The following is a 19,008-nucleotide window of genomic DNA, read 5'->3' as shown; positions in this document are numbered from 1 at the left end:
GCACCGTTTTATTTACAGGACTTGTGGTGGCTCTGGACATCTGCTAATTTAATTCAATTGTTAACTTTAACAACATGAGTCAAAGCAAGAAAAGCCAAACCAACAGATGTGTTTAATATGTTTATTATCTCACACTGGGACTTGGTGTAACTCCCAGTTTATCACCTGTGAAACTAAGAAGTAGTTGCTGGGGTTGAAAAGTGTAACCAACACCTACGGTTCCCCTAATGTACCTGTGAGGCTCTAAAAGTGAGTCCCAATAAACTCCTATGTTAAAATGTCCAGCTTTATAATTGAAATAAACATGTTTTTAGCCTGTTTAAATTTAACAAAGGCTTAAAGTTTGCATTATTCAATGTGTGACCTCTTTGACTAACTGCTAACTGTAGGACTTTTATTGCATTATTTAGCACTAATAAGCAGATATCTGTGTCTGTACAATCTAACAGCTCTCCCTCTTGTTCCAAATATGGTCACTTCTGGCTTGAAAAAAGACTATAGTGGTCAAAATGTTGAGGCTTGACAACAGGACTTACCAAATCAATAGGGAATTAGGTCATGGTGGCTATCCAAACCTTTTTTAACAACCGTCCCTCATAAAAGCTCACATTCTAATAACTGGACAGCTCATGGAAGGCTGGAGAAGTACAGCAGCTCTTGGCTATGAGATGTGCTTTGTCTGTAATAATGACCTAAAGTTAGCTCTGTAACACTGCAATATTATATATACTCTATATTATAGAACAGAAAATGCAGAACATGTCCCCTTTAATTAATACTCAGTTTACAAAATTACAACTGAAATATTAAAGGGAAAGTGCAAAAAAAAAAAAAAATTGAATTCTTTCCTATTAATGCTGTATGAGTAGACAATGATTAGAGTAACACCACACCAGGATATCCTAATATTCTAATCCTATCATAATTAAATCATTGGGTAATATTTGGTCCTTCAGGAGCTTTTCTGGAAACAAGGCATCATTAAATGTGACTTAATGTGTTCTTGAGGTTTTTTGATTGATCATCAGTGGAGCGTCCTACACCTGAACAGACCAGGGGATAAAGGTTCCCGCTTCAGCTGGAGGACACTGCAATAGAAAAACAGCTGGTAAGTTCAAATATAAACAGTTTTAGGTCTCTCAGTTTCTTTTATCCAAATCACATTTCTGCATATTTTCAATTTCTCCTTTAAAGACATGAAAAAGATTTAACCATCTCACAATGTAAAATTTTCTTCTTTTTTTCTGTTTTTTTTTTGCTCGTGTATCTGGATTCTATCTCTTCAGATCTGACAACAATGCAGTTTGTGTCAGCTGGACAGAAGAGAAACAAAACTGTTAATCCAAAGCTGTAACAAGGCCTGATTCTCACTGAACCTTTTCATGGACAGGATGGTGTCATCGGCATAAAAGCTAACAATGAGATACTCATTTGAAAATTAAATATCACAAAAAGTATTTTGTTAAAAGTTGGAGTTGCATCATGCTGCAATGAGAACATGAAAGATGTAGTTATTCTCATTTTTATTTACTGAGTGTGTCCACTAAGACTATTTTACAGTCTTCTGCGACATTTTTTAACTACCAGAATTATTGCTGGTATCAAACTTTTGCAAAATTATGTTCATTTTTATGTTGAACAACCTTTGTTCTATAATCTTCTCCACTCAGGGAATTTTTGGCCAAATCATTAACATTGTTTGCACTGTTCCTTATTAACCTTTAAAAACCGCAGGTCTTACTACTGTACCAGTGGAGCTTGTCTCATCTCTCATATGGAGCCAATGTTTTTCTGATTCTCCTAATTTTGGGAAATCCGTAAAATTAAACTGTTATGCCTGATTTGTCAAGCCGGATCTTTCACAAGATTTTCATACCAGTTTAGTGAAGCGGTCACTGCAGGCATTGCGGATCCTCTCGGCAGAAGCAGGGCTGTCCAGTCTAAATGGCCCGGTAATCCCTGACTCTGCCCGTGCAGCACTGATGGCATCTTTGATGGCATAGAAAACTGAAGATGCCAAGAAGAGAGGAGGCTCACCTACAGCCTGGGAAAGGAAAAACAAAAAGTATAAGTCCATTAGATCCAGAATCATCAGTGTTTAAACTGTCATGAGCATTACCAGAATTCTTACCTTGGAGGCAAAAATGGCCTTTTCATTAGGAGCATCACGAAGCAACGAGACCGTAAGCTGGGTAGGAATGTCACCGAAGGCCGGGATTTTATAAGAACCAGGACCCCGAGTGAGGAGGACTCCCTGGGGTGAATAATGAAGCTCTTCCAGGGTGAAGAGACCCAGACCCTGCATGAATGCTCCCTCAACCTAAAAGTAGACATGAGCATGAGGAAGGAATCAGTACCATAAAAATGTGGTTTTTGTTACTTTTACTGGTTCATTGATCCATCAGTTGTCTTTATGTATGATTAATATTTAATTATTTATTGACTACTTGAATATCTCACCTGTCCGATATCTATAGCTGGGTTGAGGCTGTTGCCAACATCCATCACTATGGTGGTACTCAAGTTCTATAAGACAAATACATCATGAAAATATCTCAATTCAGAATTTACCAGTAAAATTGAAAGGTATAATCAAAAACTGTGAAAAAGTGGGGGGGGAAAGTACTGTTAAACACCTCAATCAGATTGACAGAGGTGATAAAATCAGTTCGAGTTCCTTAAAACTTTCTGTGGCTGAGGAGAAAGACTGGTCGGATTGGAAAGCTACTAAGCAGAATATTGTAATATTTCACAAGCATACAATTTTGCAATACCTCTATTTTAGGGGACCTAATGCTGATTCTTGTGCGATACCACCAATCAACATTTTAAAGATTTGATTCAAGAGTTCGAACTCAGATAAATCTAGCTGTACTTGGTGCAGACCTTATGTGATCCAGTCAAACAGTCTATCTCCACCTCTGAACAGGCCACTCCGTAGGAGAAATAGCTGAAGGCTCTGCCTGAGTTTGTTTCAAAGTCATAACCAATATCTGGAGTCCTGATAAGAAAGAAGGAAACGGTGAAACCTTTTATTTTGTTGTAATATGAAGTTAACCAATGATTCATTTGGTAAACTCACTTATAAAAACCATTTGCACTGAGGCTGACTCTGTCAAAGTAAGCTGCTTTCACCTGGAAAACAGAAACAAATACACGAAGTAAAAAGATGAATATTTAATGGGAAAACCCCCATAAAGAAGTACTATGACAAATTTAGCCCTGTTTACCCAGTCCTCCCACGTTCCATTGGGATTCTTGGCCTTGAATGGCTCAAGACGTTTCAGCAGGATCTCGCAGGCATTCTTCAAGGCAGCACCATTGAGGTCTGAGGATACAGAGGCAGCGGTTGCACTGGTGTTGGGAACTGTGTTGGTGCTGGTCTCTGATATGTGGATCTTTGAGGAGGGGATATCCAGAACTCTGCTGGCAACCTGAAAACACACAGCAAAGACAGTTCTGCATGCTTCTGAATGGCTGACCAGCTTCTCATTAATTTGCAGTAGTGTAAAAGCTTTGTGCTGTTTTTATAAAGAACATAGGTATTTATAATACTTTTTTAAAAAGCGCTTTAGAGAATTAATAAAAGCATCAACGTTCGATACTCCAAAAGAAGCTTTTAGAGGCTATTTAATGTTTAGTATCCTTATGTGCCAAGAAGAATTGGTAATAAATATTTCTGTGTGTGATTTCACCAAAGGCCAGAAGAGAGAGAGTACATTTATTTCAAACATCCAATGTGATGTTTGAAATAAATATGTGGATTGTAAATAGACGAGTGGAGTCCTTTACCTGAACCATCTTGGTGTGAAGTCCTTGTCCCATTTCAGTCCCTCCATGAGTCAACAACACTGAGCCATCTGTGTAGATATGAACCAGAGCCCCAGCCTGAAGACAAATCAAAACAACCAATCAAGGCTGCTCACAATAAAAGAATAATAGGAACTGTTTAGACTTAAAATATTTGTTTTTTTGTGGATCAGACCTGGTTTAGGAAAAGTGCAGTGAAACTGATGCCAAATTTGGTAGGAACCACAGCAATTCCCCGTTTGGTCCATCGGTTCTGTCTGCCCAGAAAACAGAAAATGATAATTTTGAAAAAGTAAGTTTCATGTTTTTATCTCTTTGCTTAACACTTTTCGCCTCTCATCCCACAAAGTATATTTGGAGAAGTTATGCAGACTGAATAATTATTACCTCTTGCGTTGCTAAAATTGTTTCTAAACTTGTTTTTATCCACTCAAAAGCACTGAAATTATGGTCTAAATAACTTGCTCTTACCTGTTGTAGAGGTCAATGGCAATTCGACGTTGCTGGTATCCAGAGCGTGACATGCATTCATCCCAGCAGCGGTCTAAGGTGATCTGGTCCAGGACTTGATTAAATGGAGTTGAATCACCTTTCATATACAAGTTCAACCGCCGAACCTACAGGAGGATGGAGACACTGACTGGACTGCCATTCATTAACAAGACTTAGTTGTTTATCCAACTTCAGTTATCCACCAACCTCCTCAGGCGACTTCCCCAGACTTTGAGCCACATCGGTCATCCAGCTCTCTGCCACCATCATACCCTGTGGCCCTCCGAAGCCTCTGAAAGCGGTGTTGGATGGCAGGTTGGTGCGGCACAAGAAACCTCGGCCACGTATATTTGGCACTCTATATGAGTTCTCCATGTGAAACAGAGCTCGCTCCACAATCTTTTTGAATACATAGCTAACTTTAGGGCATTATCAGCATACTATATCATTAGATGAATAAGATCTGTGGTTGATAATAATACTCACTGCCTGAGAGAGGTCCATGGAGTTTCCAGCATTACCATAGTACGTCACATCCAGGGCAACAACTCTCCCACTGTTTAGAAACCCAACCTGCAGCAAGACAAAAGGATCAGTAAAATTACCTTCTAAAATAGAATTACTGCCATAAGTACTATAGCTGCTGCTACTGCCAACACTGATGGTAGTACTACTCCTCATACCTTGTATTTACCATAGAAGGGATGTCTTCCTCCAGTAATTAGCATGTCCTCGTCTCTGTCCAACATACACCTGACAGGCCTCTTCAGTCTGAAGCACAGAAAGCCAGATTTTTACCAATTTTAGATTCTTGAGGTTTTAAAAATTGATGGACTTACTTATTTGCTGCCACAGCAACCACAGTGGATAGCAAAGTGGTCCGGGATTCTTTTCCTCCAAAACCTCCACCCATCCTCTTCACGCGGACCACCACCCTGTTTGCAGGGACACCCAATGCCCTTGCCACCAGAGACTGAATCAGAGACACACTCACAGGTTAATTTATTACATATTATTTTGCTTTATAATGATGTGTTTTTATTGTTTCCTGTGTTTTGGAGCATTGGAGTTACCTGTGTATGGGTGGGTGCCTGGGTGGAAACAAAGAGCTCCATCTCTCCATCTTCTCCTCGGGGAACAGCCAGAGTGACATTTGTCTCCAAGTAGAAATGCTCCTGACCACCGATGTGCATCTCACCTGACAGACAGCAAATCAAAAATTAATGCCAGTTGGAAAAGTGAGGAGTCACACAGAGTCACACAGAGTCTCAGAGACGGTCCTACCCTCCAGGATGTGGTCAGCCTGTTTAAACCCCAACTCCAAATCCCCATTTTGTATGGTTCTGATTGGCTGATAGAAGGACTGGGTGGCAATGGCCTCCTGTCAATCAAACCAACACAACATTTTATTTTAAACATAAAAGTCAAAATTTGAATAATATTATTTTATGGTTCTCAGCTGCCTGAATCACACAAAGTTACAACATTTTACTGGACTTTATGCAATAAAAAAGATACATACATAAAGGTACATGTTCTAGAGGTAGATTTTTAAGTGTAGAGTAAAATATATTATATTCTACACTAAGTACACAACAGAAAATGTTTTAAAAAGTGAAACTAGAAATTATTGCAATACATAGAATAAAATGAAATTATTAAAAATTCAACAATGTTACCTGTAAGTGCAAATTTATTTTATAATGTAAATGTAAGTTACATTTAATGTAATATTTCATTTAAATGTAAATTTACATTAAGAAATTAAGATTTATTTTTGTGTCAAATTACATCGACATGTTTAAAATGTTACCTCAGCATTCACTCTGGATCCATAACCATCAAAGATCATCAATGATTGGTCAATAGCAGCTCAGGTGTGTCAGCTCTCACCTGTATGGTTATGACAGGCTGCCGCTCTTCATACTCGATCCTCACAGCTTTGGCAGCCCTCTGAGCTTGAAGCTGAGTGTTGGCCACCACAGCACCAATGATATGACCCACACAAGTCACCTGCACACGGGACGGACGAGATATCAACCTCAACCCTACAAAGCCTGATGACTGGTTGGATTAACAGAAACAAACCTCGCCGTCAGCAAGGACAGTCTCATCAAATTTGATAGATCCGGCGGTGTTACTGCCGGGGATGTCATCAGCAAACAGGAAGCAGACGACACCAGGGCAACGCTCAGCAGCTGACGTGTCTATAGACCTGTAACACATAACTGGTTACACATGACATATGTCTGTAGTACAGGTGTGTTTTCTACAGGTCTCTTACAATATTCGAGCGTGGGCCTTGCTGCTGGTGATGAGTGACAGGTAGAGCTCGTTCTCGTACAGCGGCACGTCATCGCAGTAAACCGCCTCACCCGTCGCCTGCTTCATGGCCGACAGGTGCATTATGGGACGGCCCACCACATCATCCTGGCTCTGCCCCTTTGGCACAGCCTACAATAGGAGAATCGAAATACACACATGGACAATAAATCTCAATCTATTACATCTCCAGAGATTATATACTTATAAATACCTACTGTAATTAAACTCCGAATTTTAATATGAAATAAAAAATTTAGAATATTTTGTAGACATTCATATAAGAACAACATAAAACACCTTGTTGTACCTGGTAGATCTGAACACTGGATGGTGTCTCTGGATGGTACACTTCAGTCGCACTCAGACAATCTGAGGTGACCTCGGTCACGTTTAGCCCCTGAGAGATGGACCAATGAGATGCTGTTAAAAACGATCACATGACAATTGTTGTTTAAATCTGATGATGGGAAACAGACAGACCTGCAGTCGGAGTTTCTGCAGCACTGTTAGGTAGAACTTGTAGAAGAGGCTCAGAGTTAAAGTTCTTCGGTATGTCACCATGCCACCCGGCACAGATGGATCCAGGCTCATCTCCTCAGCCAATGAGTTGCAAGCCTCCTCTATAAGCTCCTCTCCCCACGGCCTGTGTGATGCCAGACATTCTTACAGCCTTCTATCCTTCCTTCTTATTTTTCTTCTTTGTTACTTTCCTTTCTTTTCCTTTCCTTTTTTGTTCATCCTGACCTTCGTCCCTTTTTTACTTCCTCCCTTCTTTAATTGCTTAATGACTTTCTTTCATTCATCCTATGTGCTTACATCCTTTTATATTTTTCCTTCCTCCCATCATTCCTGCCTACCTTCCTTTCTTTCTCCTTTCTTTCTTCTTAAATCATCACTTCTTTTGATAATTTCTTGATTCCTTCCCTGTATACTTATTTCCATTTTCTTCCATTCCTTCCTTCCTCCCTTCTCTATTTTTATCTTTCTTTCCTTTGATTCCTTCTTACCTTCCCATCAGTCTGTTTGCCGTCTTCTTAGCCAGTACTGTGGTCGGTGCCATGCCACCATAACTCAGCCTCAGGTCCTCAACAACATCGGTCCCAGGGGTGAAGGTGACACTCATCGCTGCAGTGACGATACTGATGTCATCCTCACGGCGAGGGGATTGTTTGTAGGCAGACACAAACTGAGTCTGCAGGTAGAAAACAAAGTTGTTGACTGACAGAACACGAGGTGGTCACAGGAAATGGTTGGAGGGGTTTAAATGTAACAGGAAGTAATGGCATCAACAAAACTGCTTCAACCTTTTTGCTGTATGGGATATGAATTGAGAGTAGGATCTCCTGTGGTCGCAGAGCTGTCCTCCTGTAACCTGTGAAGAACCCATCATCCATCTGAACCTCACGGCTTCCATCTGAAGGACAGACAGAGGTCAAAAGTGAGGGTCAACCAGACAAAACACATGGAAGCCACACAAACAGCTGGTTGTCAGTGGTAATTCTTATTCAAACATATCAATGTTGCAAAATGAATACAGTTATTATTATGAACACTTAAACTACAGCTTAGACAAATGTAACCAGGAAACAGCTGAATTTCCTGTGAGCAGCTGCTGTTTTGGCACATGATAGATGATCAGACAAATGTCACCTGATCACTGTGAGACTGAAGGAAACCTAAAATCAGGCAGATTCTCAGGCAGGTTCTGAATGAGATTTGTCTGATGTTTTTTTTCTGGAGGTTTACCTTGAATGGATAGCTTAGTTTGAATCTTTATCAATTCCTTATCTCAGCCAGAATAAAAGTGTGTGCTGTTACCTTTGTCCACCAGAGTGAGCTTGCAGCCGGCTGCCATAAAGACCGGGTTCAGGTCTGATATGGGGCTGGCTGTCATAATGTTTCCACCGACAGCCTGAAAAACACGACACAAACACGTCTTATCACAATGTCACAGAAAACAAGACAGTCTCAACTTTTTAGATCACAGCAATGTTTTTATGACGTAAGGTGTTCTTTAAAGTGGTAGGCATGGTTCAGTAGCTAATGTTGAGCAAAACTCCTTTTTCAAATTCATACTGGATTAAATTTGCTTCTAAATTTACTCTATACCAAATAGCTCTGTGTATTTACTGGTATAGTTCTACTACAGTGGGTATTTCCTTGAAAAGGTCCAAATGCAACCGAATCCAAATTGCTCTGTATATTTTGCCACGTCCAAGACGAATGAAACTTCCCACTAACTTGGTTTATGTCATAGAAGAAATGTTTTCTCTTACAGGGCGTCAACCACAAACCTCTTACTACCTCTCTGTAGGTACCCTAAACTCCCCCATGAAGCCTGCGTATATTGGGGTATTCCCACTGTCTTGCCCCCTAAAGTACTTTCTTGCATTTTCAGGAAAAATCCAGTTTTCACACACCTACTGTACTATCATAGAAATTATATAATTGGTTGAAACACTCCATAATCCCCAACCCTGCAAAGCTAAACCTTAATTGTCATTGGACCAGAATATCGTTGAAAATGTCAATTAACTTTGAAATGATTGACATTTTATACTGTCTCTGTGTATTGATTAGTGATCGTACACTCTCCATTGGCCCCTCGTGCCTAGGTACACTGGGTATCTCTTCAAAAAGGTCCATTATAACATAGAACCTAAATTTACTCCACCAAAGTACCCACTTATGTCTTGGAAAGGGTCTAGTTTCCTAGAATCAAACAACTTTTGTACCAGTCAGTCCAGGTAACTCACCGCTACATTACGAATCTGCACTCCAGCAAACCAGCGCAGCTGCTCCAGGACAGCAAGGAACACTTCAGTCTTATGAGGAGGAAGACTTTCCACTGCCTGCCTCAGCACCACCGCCATGTGGCTGAGAGTGCATGCTGCACCAAACACAATCCCTGAAACAAAGAGATTTTCTCATCACTGCTTGCAACCTTTAACCTTTTTGATTCAGAAGACAATCTGACATGTTCTCTTAACACTTACTCTTCAGTGATAAGAACCAGTTGCTTTCTTATTTACTTTCCACTTTTTTTATTTAATTCATTCATTTGCAATCAGAAGGAAACGTTCATTAGCAGTGGTATCAATTGAGTTGTACTCACCATCTTTAGTGTGAGTCACTGCGCTCAGTTCAGGAATGAAGGTTGGAGCAAGGATGACTGGGTAAACCATGTTTTTAAACTTAACTTCAACACCTGAAGGCATAAATGAAGGAGTGAATGAGTCAGTAAGTTAGTATTTATCTGAGTAAACGAGTTGCTAATTGTGAAATGAAGGAGTGAATGAATGATCTGAGTGAACCAGACTGACCAACTTCAGTGTTTCCCACCACCACACGGGCATCTGGATGTTTCCATTTCAGATTCAGAAACTCATCCAGATTGTCAGGCTGCAGCCATGTCATTCGCTCACCATGGAAACACAGCGAATGTGGCTTCTGATCTTTAGAGAGAGTCTAGGTGGAATAAAGTGGCGAGAGAGTGACAAACACGATGTGCGAAATCAGTTCATTATACATATCAATAGCACAACAAATGACTGGAGGGAAACTGTGGAACTACAGCTCACATGGTGCTTATGGAACTGTAGCTTGATGTGTCACAGCCACATCTGAAGCTTCACCTGCCTTTGTTTAGTAATCAAATCAGCCAGAGCTCAAGAACTAACTTCCTGTTACACCTGCATGCACCTCTCTGTTTCTCTACACTCAGGATCTTGGCCTCATGTTCAAATCAAATCAAGGTTCTATGTTTGCTTGTATGCCGATAATATTCACATTTACATGGAGGACAAGAATCATGTTTAGTAAGTTCAGTTTGAGTTCAGCATTTAAGATATTTAGTTGAAAAATCTGTTTTACTATCTCATATCAAATACCTTTGCAATATAGGAAGTCAGTTCAGGTCTTTGCTGGCACAAATATTTATATGAGGGGCCCCACGTATTGGCCGTTTAGCCACTCTGTTTCCACTGTGAAATTTTACATTTACACAGGTGGTTGTGCTTTAGAAGCCAAGACATCCATATGGAAAATGGTAGATGTTAATAGGGTTTTTTTAGGTCTGTGAAGGTTCTCAGTCATCCAGGTCATCGTAGTCAAAGGAGTCTGCAAAGAAAAGCGTCTGGACTTCTTTGAGTTGCTTGAAGACGTTTCACCTCTCATCCGAGAAGCTTCTTCAGTTCTAAGGTCAAATGGCCGAGAGTCCCAGATTTAAACCCAGTGGGAGTATCCCCCCAAAGAGGGACAAAGGACCCCCTGGTGATCCTCTAATCACATGCGCCCAGGTGTGAAAGCGGGTGTGGGACCTAATCAGCCAGGGTTTCGGGTGAGCCCATTGTGAAACCTGGCCCCACCTTGTCATGTGAATTCCTGAGGTCAGATGGCCCAGGATGTGAGTGGGCGTTAAGGCGTCTGGGGAGGGAACTCAAAACTGGATTATAGATGGCAGACAGTTGGTGTCGTAAACCACCGCCTCTGTTCAAAGATGGTCGCTCACAGTGGACATAGATGGCCTCTTTCACTCCTCTTTCAAACCATCTGTCCCCTCTCTCAGGGTTTTTTTAGGTTTAACCCATCAGCATCAAGACCTCCAAGCATTTTTTTCAGAAGCTCCTACACCTCAAGTAGGTACTTTGTTTTTTTCCCAAAATGACCTTGAAGGAGGTTTTATAGGAGCAGGTTCTTAAAATGACCCCAACATGATTGTGCTTGATTGTGTGCTTGAGTTTGTGTGAATTTACCATGAGCTCCGGAGGAAAGATGACTTCCTGCGTAGGGTCAAAGGGCGCAAATTCTGCAGGGTTAAAAAGAGACGTAGCTTCCTGTGGAAAAACATACACACAGTTTACATCCAAATACCTTCAACAGGCTGGTCAATAGTTTTTAACAACAAGAACGAAGGTCACTTACATTGATTTTCTCCTCTGAACCATTCTGTGCTCCATTCCCATTACTCATACAGCAGCCATTTTTCTGCCCCCTCCCTCCACAGCATCCCCCCTCCTGGAGGAAAAAGCACACAGATGGACTGTCATCAACAGAGTAATGGCAAAAATAAACCTTCTCCAAGGATGTCTTCTCACCACAGTGAAAGTCTTGTATCCTTCCAGTATTGGTCTGTATCCAGTGCAGCGACACAGATTTCCTGAAAATTTGATAATTTGTGTTAAAACATTAGGTCTGATCACTGCTACCTAGCTTCTTTCCCCATTCAATAAACAACAAAAGTCAGTCTGTCTCTGGCAGGACCTTGGAAAGCCTCCTCCATATCGGCCATCTTAGGTGTGGGATTGTTCCTCAGCAGGGCATACATGGACATGATGATACCTGGCGTGCAGAAACCACACTGAGAGCCATGAGCCTTTGCAATTCGTTCCTGAATGGAAAAAAAACACTCATTAAGGGAAGTATTTACAAAAGTAAATATTTACATTTACAAGTATTTACGGCATTTGAAGCCTCAGATTCCTTAGGAAAACATTGTAATGGTTCCTCAACTTTGTTCTTCAACAGCAATTCCTCCATTAGGGAGGAAACTAGTTTTAGCTAGCATTAGCCAGAGGAATGACAGCATGGTGTCAGATTTGAGCCAAAAACCAAATAATTCATGAATAATTCATGAATTATTAGATAACTGCAAAGTTTTGCATTGTTACAAGTTATATTAAAGTTCATTTAAATATTTGCAATAAAAACAATTTAATATCTGCAAAAAGTTGCTTCATTAGTAACTTTGTACAAATATACAAATAATTAATTGAGTAAAAATGCTTTGTTAGACGAAGGTATTGAAGTCATTATCCAGCTGGCAGACGAAAATTTCTTCCCCCTGCTGGCCAAACATCAACAGATACCAAAAGTCATTAAGGCAATATGTCACTATGGAAACTTGTTTCTGCCATTGTTTCTCAACTTTTTCAACAATTTTGAGATAATAACCCAAAATTTTTAATTAATGGAAGCCATTTTGTTTCAGTTGCAGAAACACAAGTTCCTTATGTTCCTTTGTGTGTGTTGTTTTTTTGTTCTTTTTTTTACCTGGACAGGGTGCAACTTCCTCGCCACACTGCCGATTCCCTCCACAGTCGTCACGGCCACCAGGTGCAGGGAGCAGAGAGGGGCCAGGCAGGCGTTGATGGCGTAATGACTGGATGCAGTTAAAGACTGTTCATGTGCTCTCAGATGTTTTATTTAAGCTGTAAAATCAGTTTGTTATGGATGGAGCACATGACTGCAGCTGATCGACATACACACATTTTAAACACACACACATGTATAAACACACTCAGAGTAAGGATACAGCAGCTGCTTACTGTGTGTTTGGTATCTGGACAGCATTACAGTACAGGCTCCACAGCCGCCCTCAGCACAGCCCAGCTTGGTTCCTGTTAGACCCACTGAACACACACACACACACACACACACACACACACACACACACACACACACACACACACACACACACACACACACACACACACACACACACACACGTTTACTGTGAAATCACTAAATCATTGAATGTGGTCATGAAGCGTGTCGGAGTACAGTTATGCTCCCAGAGACCGTCTGTAAAACCTGAATCAGCAGTTCTCACTGTTACTGAACACGACACTGAGATGAGATGTTCTCATGTGACATGATACTCGACTCATTTTGTCTTTGTGTGGAATATAAATGGATATAAATACTGGCAGGCTACTACAGCCATAAACAGGTCAAGTTTAGGACTTTAAAAGACATTTTAAAACCACTTTTAAAGAAATTTAAGAACAAACATACAATGGAAATACACAATAAGAGGGAAAATGATGTTCTTCCAAGTATAAGGAATAGCAATGTGTTTTGATGCTGATGTGTTCTAAAATTACGCAATTTGGTTTAGACACTGAATTCACTTAGAGTTAGACATTAAAAACTATTCTGTGAGGTTTAGGAAAAGACTAACACAACTATAATTGATTACTTTTAGGCGACAGATTACTCTCAAAAAAGTGCCAAAGAAATTGCTAAAGATAACCTTATGCTTAAGAGCGTCATCCCATTTTCCCGAGTTTTAGGATACCTTTGACATACATTTGTAAGCATTTTCACAGAGAATAATTGTTGCTCCAAAGCCATCTGCTTGCTAGCAGGGCCTTCTTCATCATCGTCTCCATCCAGGACCAGGTCAGGCCTAAAGGGCTGAGGAATGTTGTATTTGTATTGATTTGGTACTATATGCTGGAAATGATTTCAGTAAATAATTTGAGACCGATCAAACAAAGTTTTTAGTTTTTTTTACAAACCTCTAATCACTCTCATAGACCTAAAAATGCTGCTCTGTAATTGGTTCAGGTGCTTCACAAGGCACTAGAGCCCCTTTATTGGGTAATTTGGATCCAGGATAACCTGTGATTCTAAGTGCTATACAAATGAAAAAATAGGTGTTAGTTTGGTTCTAAATAATCTGAAATCTGTTGTTACTGCTCTCATTGTAACATTTATAGAATAATAATAAACGTAAACTTGTAACCACAGCATTTACAAGAACATTGTTGTAATGGAAAATTGCAGATAGCAGTTGCAGTGAATAGCTGTAATTCAACAAACTGCAAGAAGGAGCTTCAAAACTAACCTTTGTGGATGGAATATTTCTTGGACTTTTTTATGTAACACTTAAACAGTGTGATGCTCTGAATCTGTTTAATTTCTCTTCCTGGTCGTGGCAGACAGCTGTTCCTCCCTGACACTGGTTCTTCCTGTTAACAGGAGTTTTTCCTTCCTGTTGTCACAAAGTGCTTCCTCATATTAGGTTGCCTGTTTTCTCTCTATTTTTACCTGACAACATAAAGTGGCTTTAGGTGACTCTTCTGATTTGGTGCTATATAAATAAAATTTAAATAAACTGGACAGAAAATCAAAGTTGGGAATATATTTTTATATTTATACCCATTATTAACAAACTGTACCTTTGTGGTATATATATATCTAATGGTGAACAATACTGCACAATTTGGTATGATTGCTTTCATTTCCTGTAATTAGCTCCTTTTATTTACTATTATTAAAGGCAGTTTAATAGTTCCTATGAATTCAATTTCCTCTAGTGGGACACGAAGATACTGCTGTGCTGTGAGGGCGGTCTGAAACATCAGTCACAGTTTAATATTTCATAAATGATGAAATCCAAATGACACATGAAAACTCAGGAAATCAGAGAGGAAAGGTTTCTGGCACAAATCCCAAATGTCTAGGAAAGTGCTGGACTTTGACTGTTTGATTGCAGATACAGTCACTGACCCCGCAGCCACTCATCATGAGAAAAACAACAAACCAAACCAGCACTTAAAAAGCCCACTGATTTAAACCTCTGTATTCATATTAAAGACATCAAGAGCTGTGTTATTGGGTTAGGTTGTTACTTTGAGTTCTTCCTCTTTTTCTTCATGTAGTGTGCGCGAGGCTGAAGGTGGAAACGTGACCAGTGACAGAAAAAGATAAACAGGACCGTCTGTACAGTGAAAAAACACAAGGCTGAACTTAAACTTAAAAAAAACACTCACTGAGGACAAAGTCTATCTACCACTACACTATATGTTTACTCTATAGATTATACTACACACTGCATAGATGTGTGTGTGTGTTTTTATGTGTGATCATACATTTTCTCCGCAGATATGTCAGCAGGGTCATCTCAGGGTCTGCGTTCTTCTCAACAATCTGCAGCACAAACACAAATCAATCTTTCAGAGCACAAAGAAGCTCAAAAGTTACATTTTAATAAACATGAAAAGACTAAAAATACACAGATTTACAGGACATGTAAATCAGTGTTTTACAGTTAATTATCAACAAGTTATTCACTGCTCGGAGACAGAAAAGTGATGGCAGCTGAGGTACACTGAGTGCAGATCATGTCCTTCCAGTTTAAATTTAGAGAAACAAACTAACAGTCAGTTACCAGGAGGACAATTCATCAAACATTCTGAATCAGAAATAAAACATAAACGTAAGTCTAGATTTTAATAAATAAAAATATACTAAAACTTGCATGGACTCTGGTTTAAGTGTAGTATAACTGACCAATGTAACATTCTGAATATTTTGAATTAATCATGTATTTTAATGAATGAAACTTTTATTTTGCTCCCTCTCAGAAAAATTAAAGCTTTCACTGAGTATCAGCTTCACATGCACAGCTTATTATCATTTATTTTACCAGCTTTTTTGTGTTTGTCTCACTTATCAGAAGCAAACTGAATGTCATTATGTGTTTTTAATGCACCGTGTCGCCTGTAAGTCATCAATGTTTTGCTTTCACCAACATTTTGTTCCACATTCTGAAATACTTCAATTTTTCATCCCAACTTTTTGTTCAGCTGAACAAACTTCTGTTGTTTTCTAATTACTTTAGTAGTTTTGTGCTTATTTGTTCTTTTATGTGTGAAAAAATATAACATTAATAGAATCAATTTACTGGGATTACAATAAAAAAAAAATCAGGAGATTCAGCTGCAATTTGAAGCACAGTCTAAATTCTTACATAATTAAGTGTTCATGATCTTTGTTATCGTTAAGATGGATTAAGCATGATATAAATGTTACAGAGGCAGACTGAGATCACAGTAAAGTCACTACGAATGAGCTACAAGATGAATATTTTTACCTTCTTCCCATTAACAAAGAAGATGAGTTCATCAGACTCAGACCAGGTCTTGGTTCCTGTCCGGTCCCCCATGTTGCCGGTCTTCTGTGCCCTCTCCATGGTGCTGGTGTTACTGGTCTTTAATGATCCGTCCTCGTGGGCTCAGTTATCTGGAGGGAGGTATGTCCTGTCCGGCCCCCCTTCTCCTCCCACAAAACCCTGATGGTGCATTCACGAGCGTAGCAATCCCTCAGATGTTTCGATCACGCTCAATAATCAAACGTTAAATCGTGATCAGTCATGTGTGGATTAACTGATAAAGTCTGAAAACTATTTTCCCCTCACTTTAAAAAATAAAGAAATAATTTGTGTCAATGACCTGCAGTACTAACATTGCAGATGTTCCTGTTCTGAACAATTATTCACAGCTATGAGCATACCTGAAGGTCAAAGGTCACAGTCCTGTATAATAGTTATGTAATAGCTGTATAATAGTTACTGGATAACTATTATGTGAATTTCAAGCTGACACAATGGTTCACGAGTTCCAGCCTGTCAGGTCAGCTTCCTGCTCGGTTTTTATTTACCTTGAAATAAACACTGAAAATGTATCTTTGCATCTGAGAGAACCCTCCATAAACTACATCCACTGACATCAAATACACATAAAAATCACAGTAAATCTATCAGCAGCTTTAATGAACAATGACTGGAAACAACAACAAAGTCCTCCCCAATGAAGGTCACAGCCAGAAACAAACTGTGATTGAATAAAGATGGAAATAGAGACAAAAACAGAAAATCAATTCTAATTTAAAATATGTAACAACAAGATCTATGTAATAAAACAATGATGGTATTAAAGTAAATATAAAACAGATGACTATGAAAACATGCTAACATATTCAAATGGAAAAATAAAATACATAATAATAAACTCAGAATTCAAATGTTCATAAATAATGAAAAGAATGATAATTTGTAGTATGAATATAACTCAACCATAAATACTGAGAAAACAATAAAAATAAATAAAAGGTATAAAATGAAATAAATACAGTAAAAACATTTCCTTAAAGTTAAAGTTTTTTTTAACGGAACATCAGATTTTAAGTGTTTATCCATTTTAAACACAGTTTAAATCCACTACATCACCATCAGCTCAAAGTGTAAAACAATTAATTCAGTGATTTTAAACTTTATATTATTATTATTATTATTATTATATGGTTTATATTAGACTTTAGAGCTGAAATAGTTACTCATGTCACAAGACCTGTCAGCCAACATACAGTTTTGTAACACAGCACAATGAATACAGTGCTTTCTCCTCACACATACATTAGCGTCAGATCACTCACAGACTCATGTGATCTGAATTCCAGCTGTGAATCCATTTGATTTGCCCTCCATAGCCTCAAAGGCCCCTGCTTATAGTCAGGAGATGCGGATAAATGAAAGAGTTCAACCAGACTCCACACAGTTATTCTGCTTCTCTGTTACACATGTACATGGATGTGTTTGTTGTGGAGGATTTAAAGGTTTCTACAAGAGACAAATAGAACTGTTCTGCCTATAAACAACTGACTTTTAAATTCACAGTCAGAGCGGGCCTATGACTGAGCCCTGAGGTACATCATATTTAATGGTGCTGGCTACAGTCTTCGCATGAGGTTAGACAACAAATATTAACTGTGAAAGTAGTTTTTAAAGTAGTAGTGAATGAGTGCTTATTGTCAGCGTGCCACGCTGGCTGACTCCATGTTAGGCAACAGGTTTTTGGTTTTTGTTCTCTCTCTCTCTCTCCCTTTCTCCTCTGCCACGGCGGTGCTCAATGCGGGCTCCCGCCCCTGGCCCACGCACCTGTGCTCATCATCACACCTGTCCCTGGTTGTAGTAATCAGAAGAGCTTCTTAAGATGGCCGACCTACACTACTCGTCGCTGGAACGTTGAGCCACCAGCGTCAGTTTTTCTGCAATTAGCAAGTCTGAATCTGTGAGTCTCCGTGTGATCTTGTACTAATAGGATTTTCTGTGTGTGTAGATCTTCCCCGGACCAGTCCCTGTATCTGTGAACGAGCGAGTGAACGAGAGGAGCGTTGGAGGAAAAGAGTGGGACTTTGTGCTGAGAGAGTGGAGTGTGTTTTTGGACCTTTCCCCCTTCCCCTCGGACCCTGGAGCCCCAGAACCCTCTCCCTAACACTTTGTATATATAATCACCTGGTGTAATCACTGTAAATAAACTCACTGTCAGCTTTTGAAAAGATTTCCTGGTCTGCGCCTGAGTCTGTCTACAAAACCGTGTCACTTATGCCATTTGTGCCATTCTAGTTTGATTTGCTAACAGAAAGCATTTAGTGTTTGTACGACCCAATAGTTTCCTAAAACACATTTTCCATCTCAGTCCACACATTAAATTCTCTTTATATTATAAGGTTGTACACAACATGACATGAGTCAACCATGAACTTGAACATGTACTTAGTAGGTCTTTCAATTAGGTAAAGAAAACCTCAGCAAAACTAGAAAACATGACATATTGAACCATTTTATTATTTATTTAACAAAAATTAAGTCAGAATGCACAAGCAGTGTGTGAAACACATGGAAAGCTGGTGATTTGGAAGGACTGCCTTCCAAAATTTAAACACATATTAGGTTTGCAAAGTAGCATCTGAACAACCCACAAGACTTCTGGAACAATGTCTATTGGACAGACAAGACCAAAGTGGAGATGTCTG

General features: G+C 39.5%; 1 protein-coding gene and 1 long non-coding RNA gene across 2 annotated transcripts; one reads left to right on the top strand and one right to left on the bottom strand.

Moving 5' to 3' along the window:
- Window positions 1-107: 107 nt before the first annotated feature.
- xdh (xanthine dehydrogenase) lies at window positions 108-16,412 on the bottom strand. The gene is made up of 35 exons (XM_039607290.1): window positions 16,289-16,412; window positions 15,285-15,342; window positions 12,941-13,037; window positions 12,679-12,787; window positions 11,890-12,016; window positions 11,724-11,785; window positions 11,551-11,643; window positions 11,382-11,462; window positions 9,951-10,095; window positions 9,743-9,835; window positions 9,384-9,535; window positions 8,446-8,539; window positions 7,932-8,041; window positions 7,635-7,819; window positions 7,108-7,270; window positions 6,935-7,024; window positions 6,587-6,756; window positions 6,391-6,517; window positions 6,196-6,315; window positions 5,587-5,683; window positions 5,376-5,500; window positions 5,142-5,275; window positions 4,986-5,073; window positions 4,789-4,875; window positions 4,510-4,701; window positions 4,282-4,427; window positions 3,986-4,067; window positions 3,793-3,888; window positions 3,231-3,434; window positions 3,083-3,135; window positions 2,887-3,001; window positions 2,461-2,526; window positions 2,132-2,320; window positions 1,877-2,044; window positions 108-1,088 (listed from the first exon to the last, which is right to left on the bottom strand). Exons 1-35 carry the CDS (start codon window positions 16,385-16,387, stop codon window positions 1,038-1,040), a joined length of 4,068 nt encoding a protein of 1,355 aa, XP_039463224.1. The 5' UTR covers window positions 16,388-16,412; the 3' UTR covers window positions 108-1,037.
- Window positions 16,413-18,104: 1,692 nt separating this feature from the next.
- Window positions 18,105-18,533, top strand: LOC120436364. Its single transcript, XR_005610355.1, has 2 exons — window positions 18,105-18,230; window positions 18,312-18,533. It is a non-coding gene; the product is annotated as an uncharacterized LOC120436364 (long non-coding RNA).
- Window positions 18,534-19,008: the final 475 nt, after the last annotated feature.

Source organism: Oreochromis aureus, linkage group 23, assembly GCF_013358895.1.
Source record: "Oreochromis aureus strain Israel breed Guangdong linkage group 23, ZZ_aureus, whole genome shotgun sequence".
Classification (NCBI taxonomy): Eukaryota; Metazoa; Chordata; class Actinopteri; order Cichliformes; family Cichlidae; genus Oreochromis; species Oreochromis aureus.
The sequence above is the reverse complement of the archived record's forward strand: the minus strand, read 5'-3'. Positions and strand labels throughout refer to the sequence as shown.

Bases quoted from the DNA above. Each gene is read 5' to 3' on its own strand.
- xdh (XM_039607290.1), bottom strand. From the start codon at position 16,387: ATGGAGAGGGCACAGAAGACCGGCAACATGGGGGACCGGACAGGAACC. The intron at 7,271-7,634 runs GTAAGAAGGAAT...GGCATCACACAG, and splicing joins GCAAACAGACTGATGGGAAG to GCCGTGGGGAGAGGAGCTTA. The intron at 2,527-2,886 runs GTCTGCACCAAG...TTTGTCTTATAG, and splicing joins GTTTGACTGGATCACATAAG to AACTTGAGTACCACCATAGT.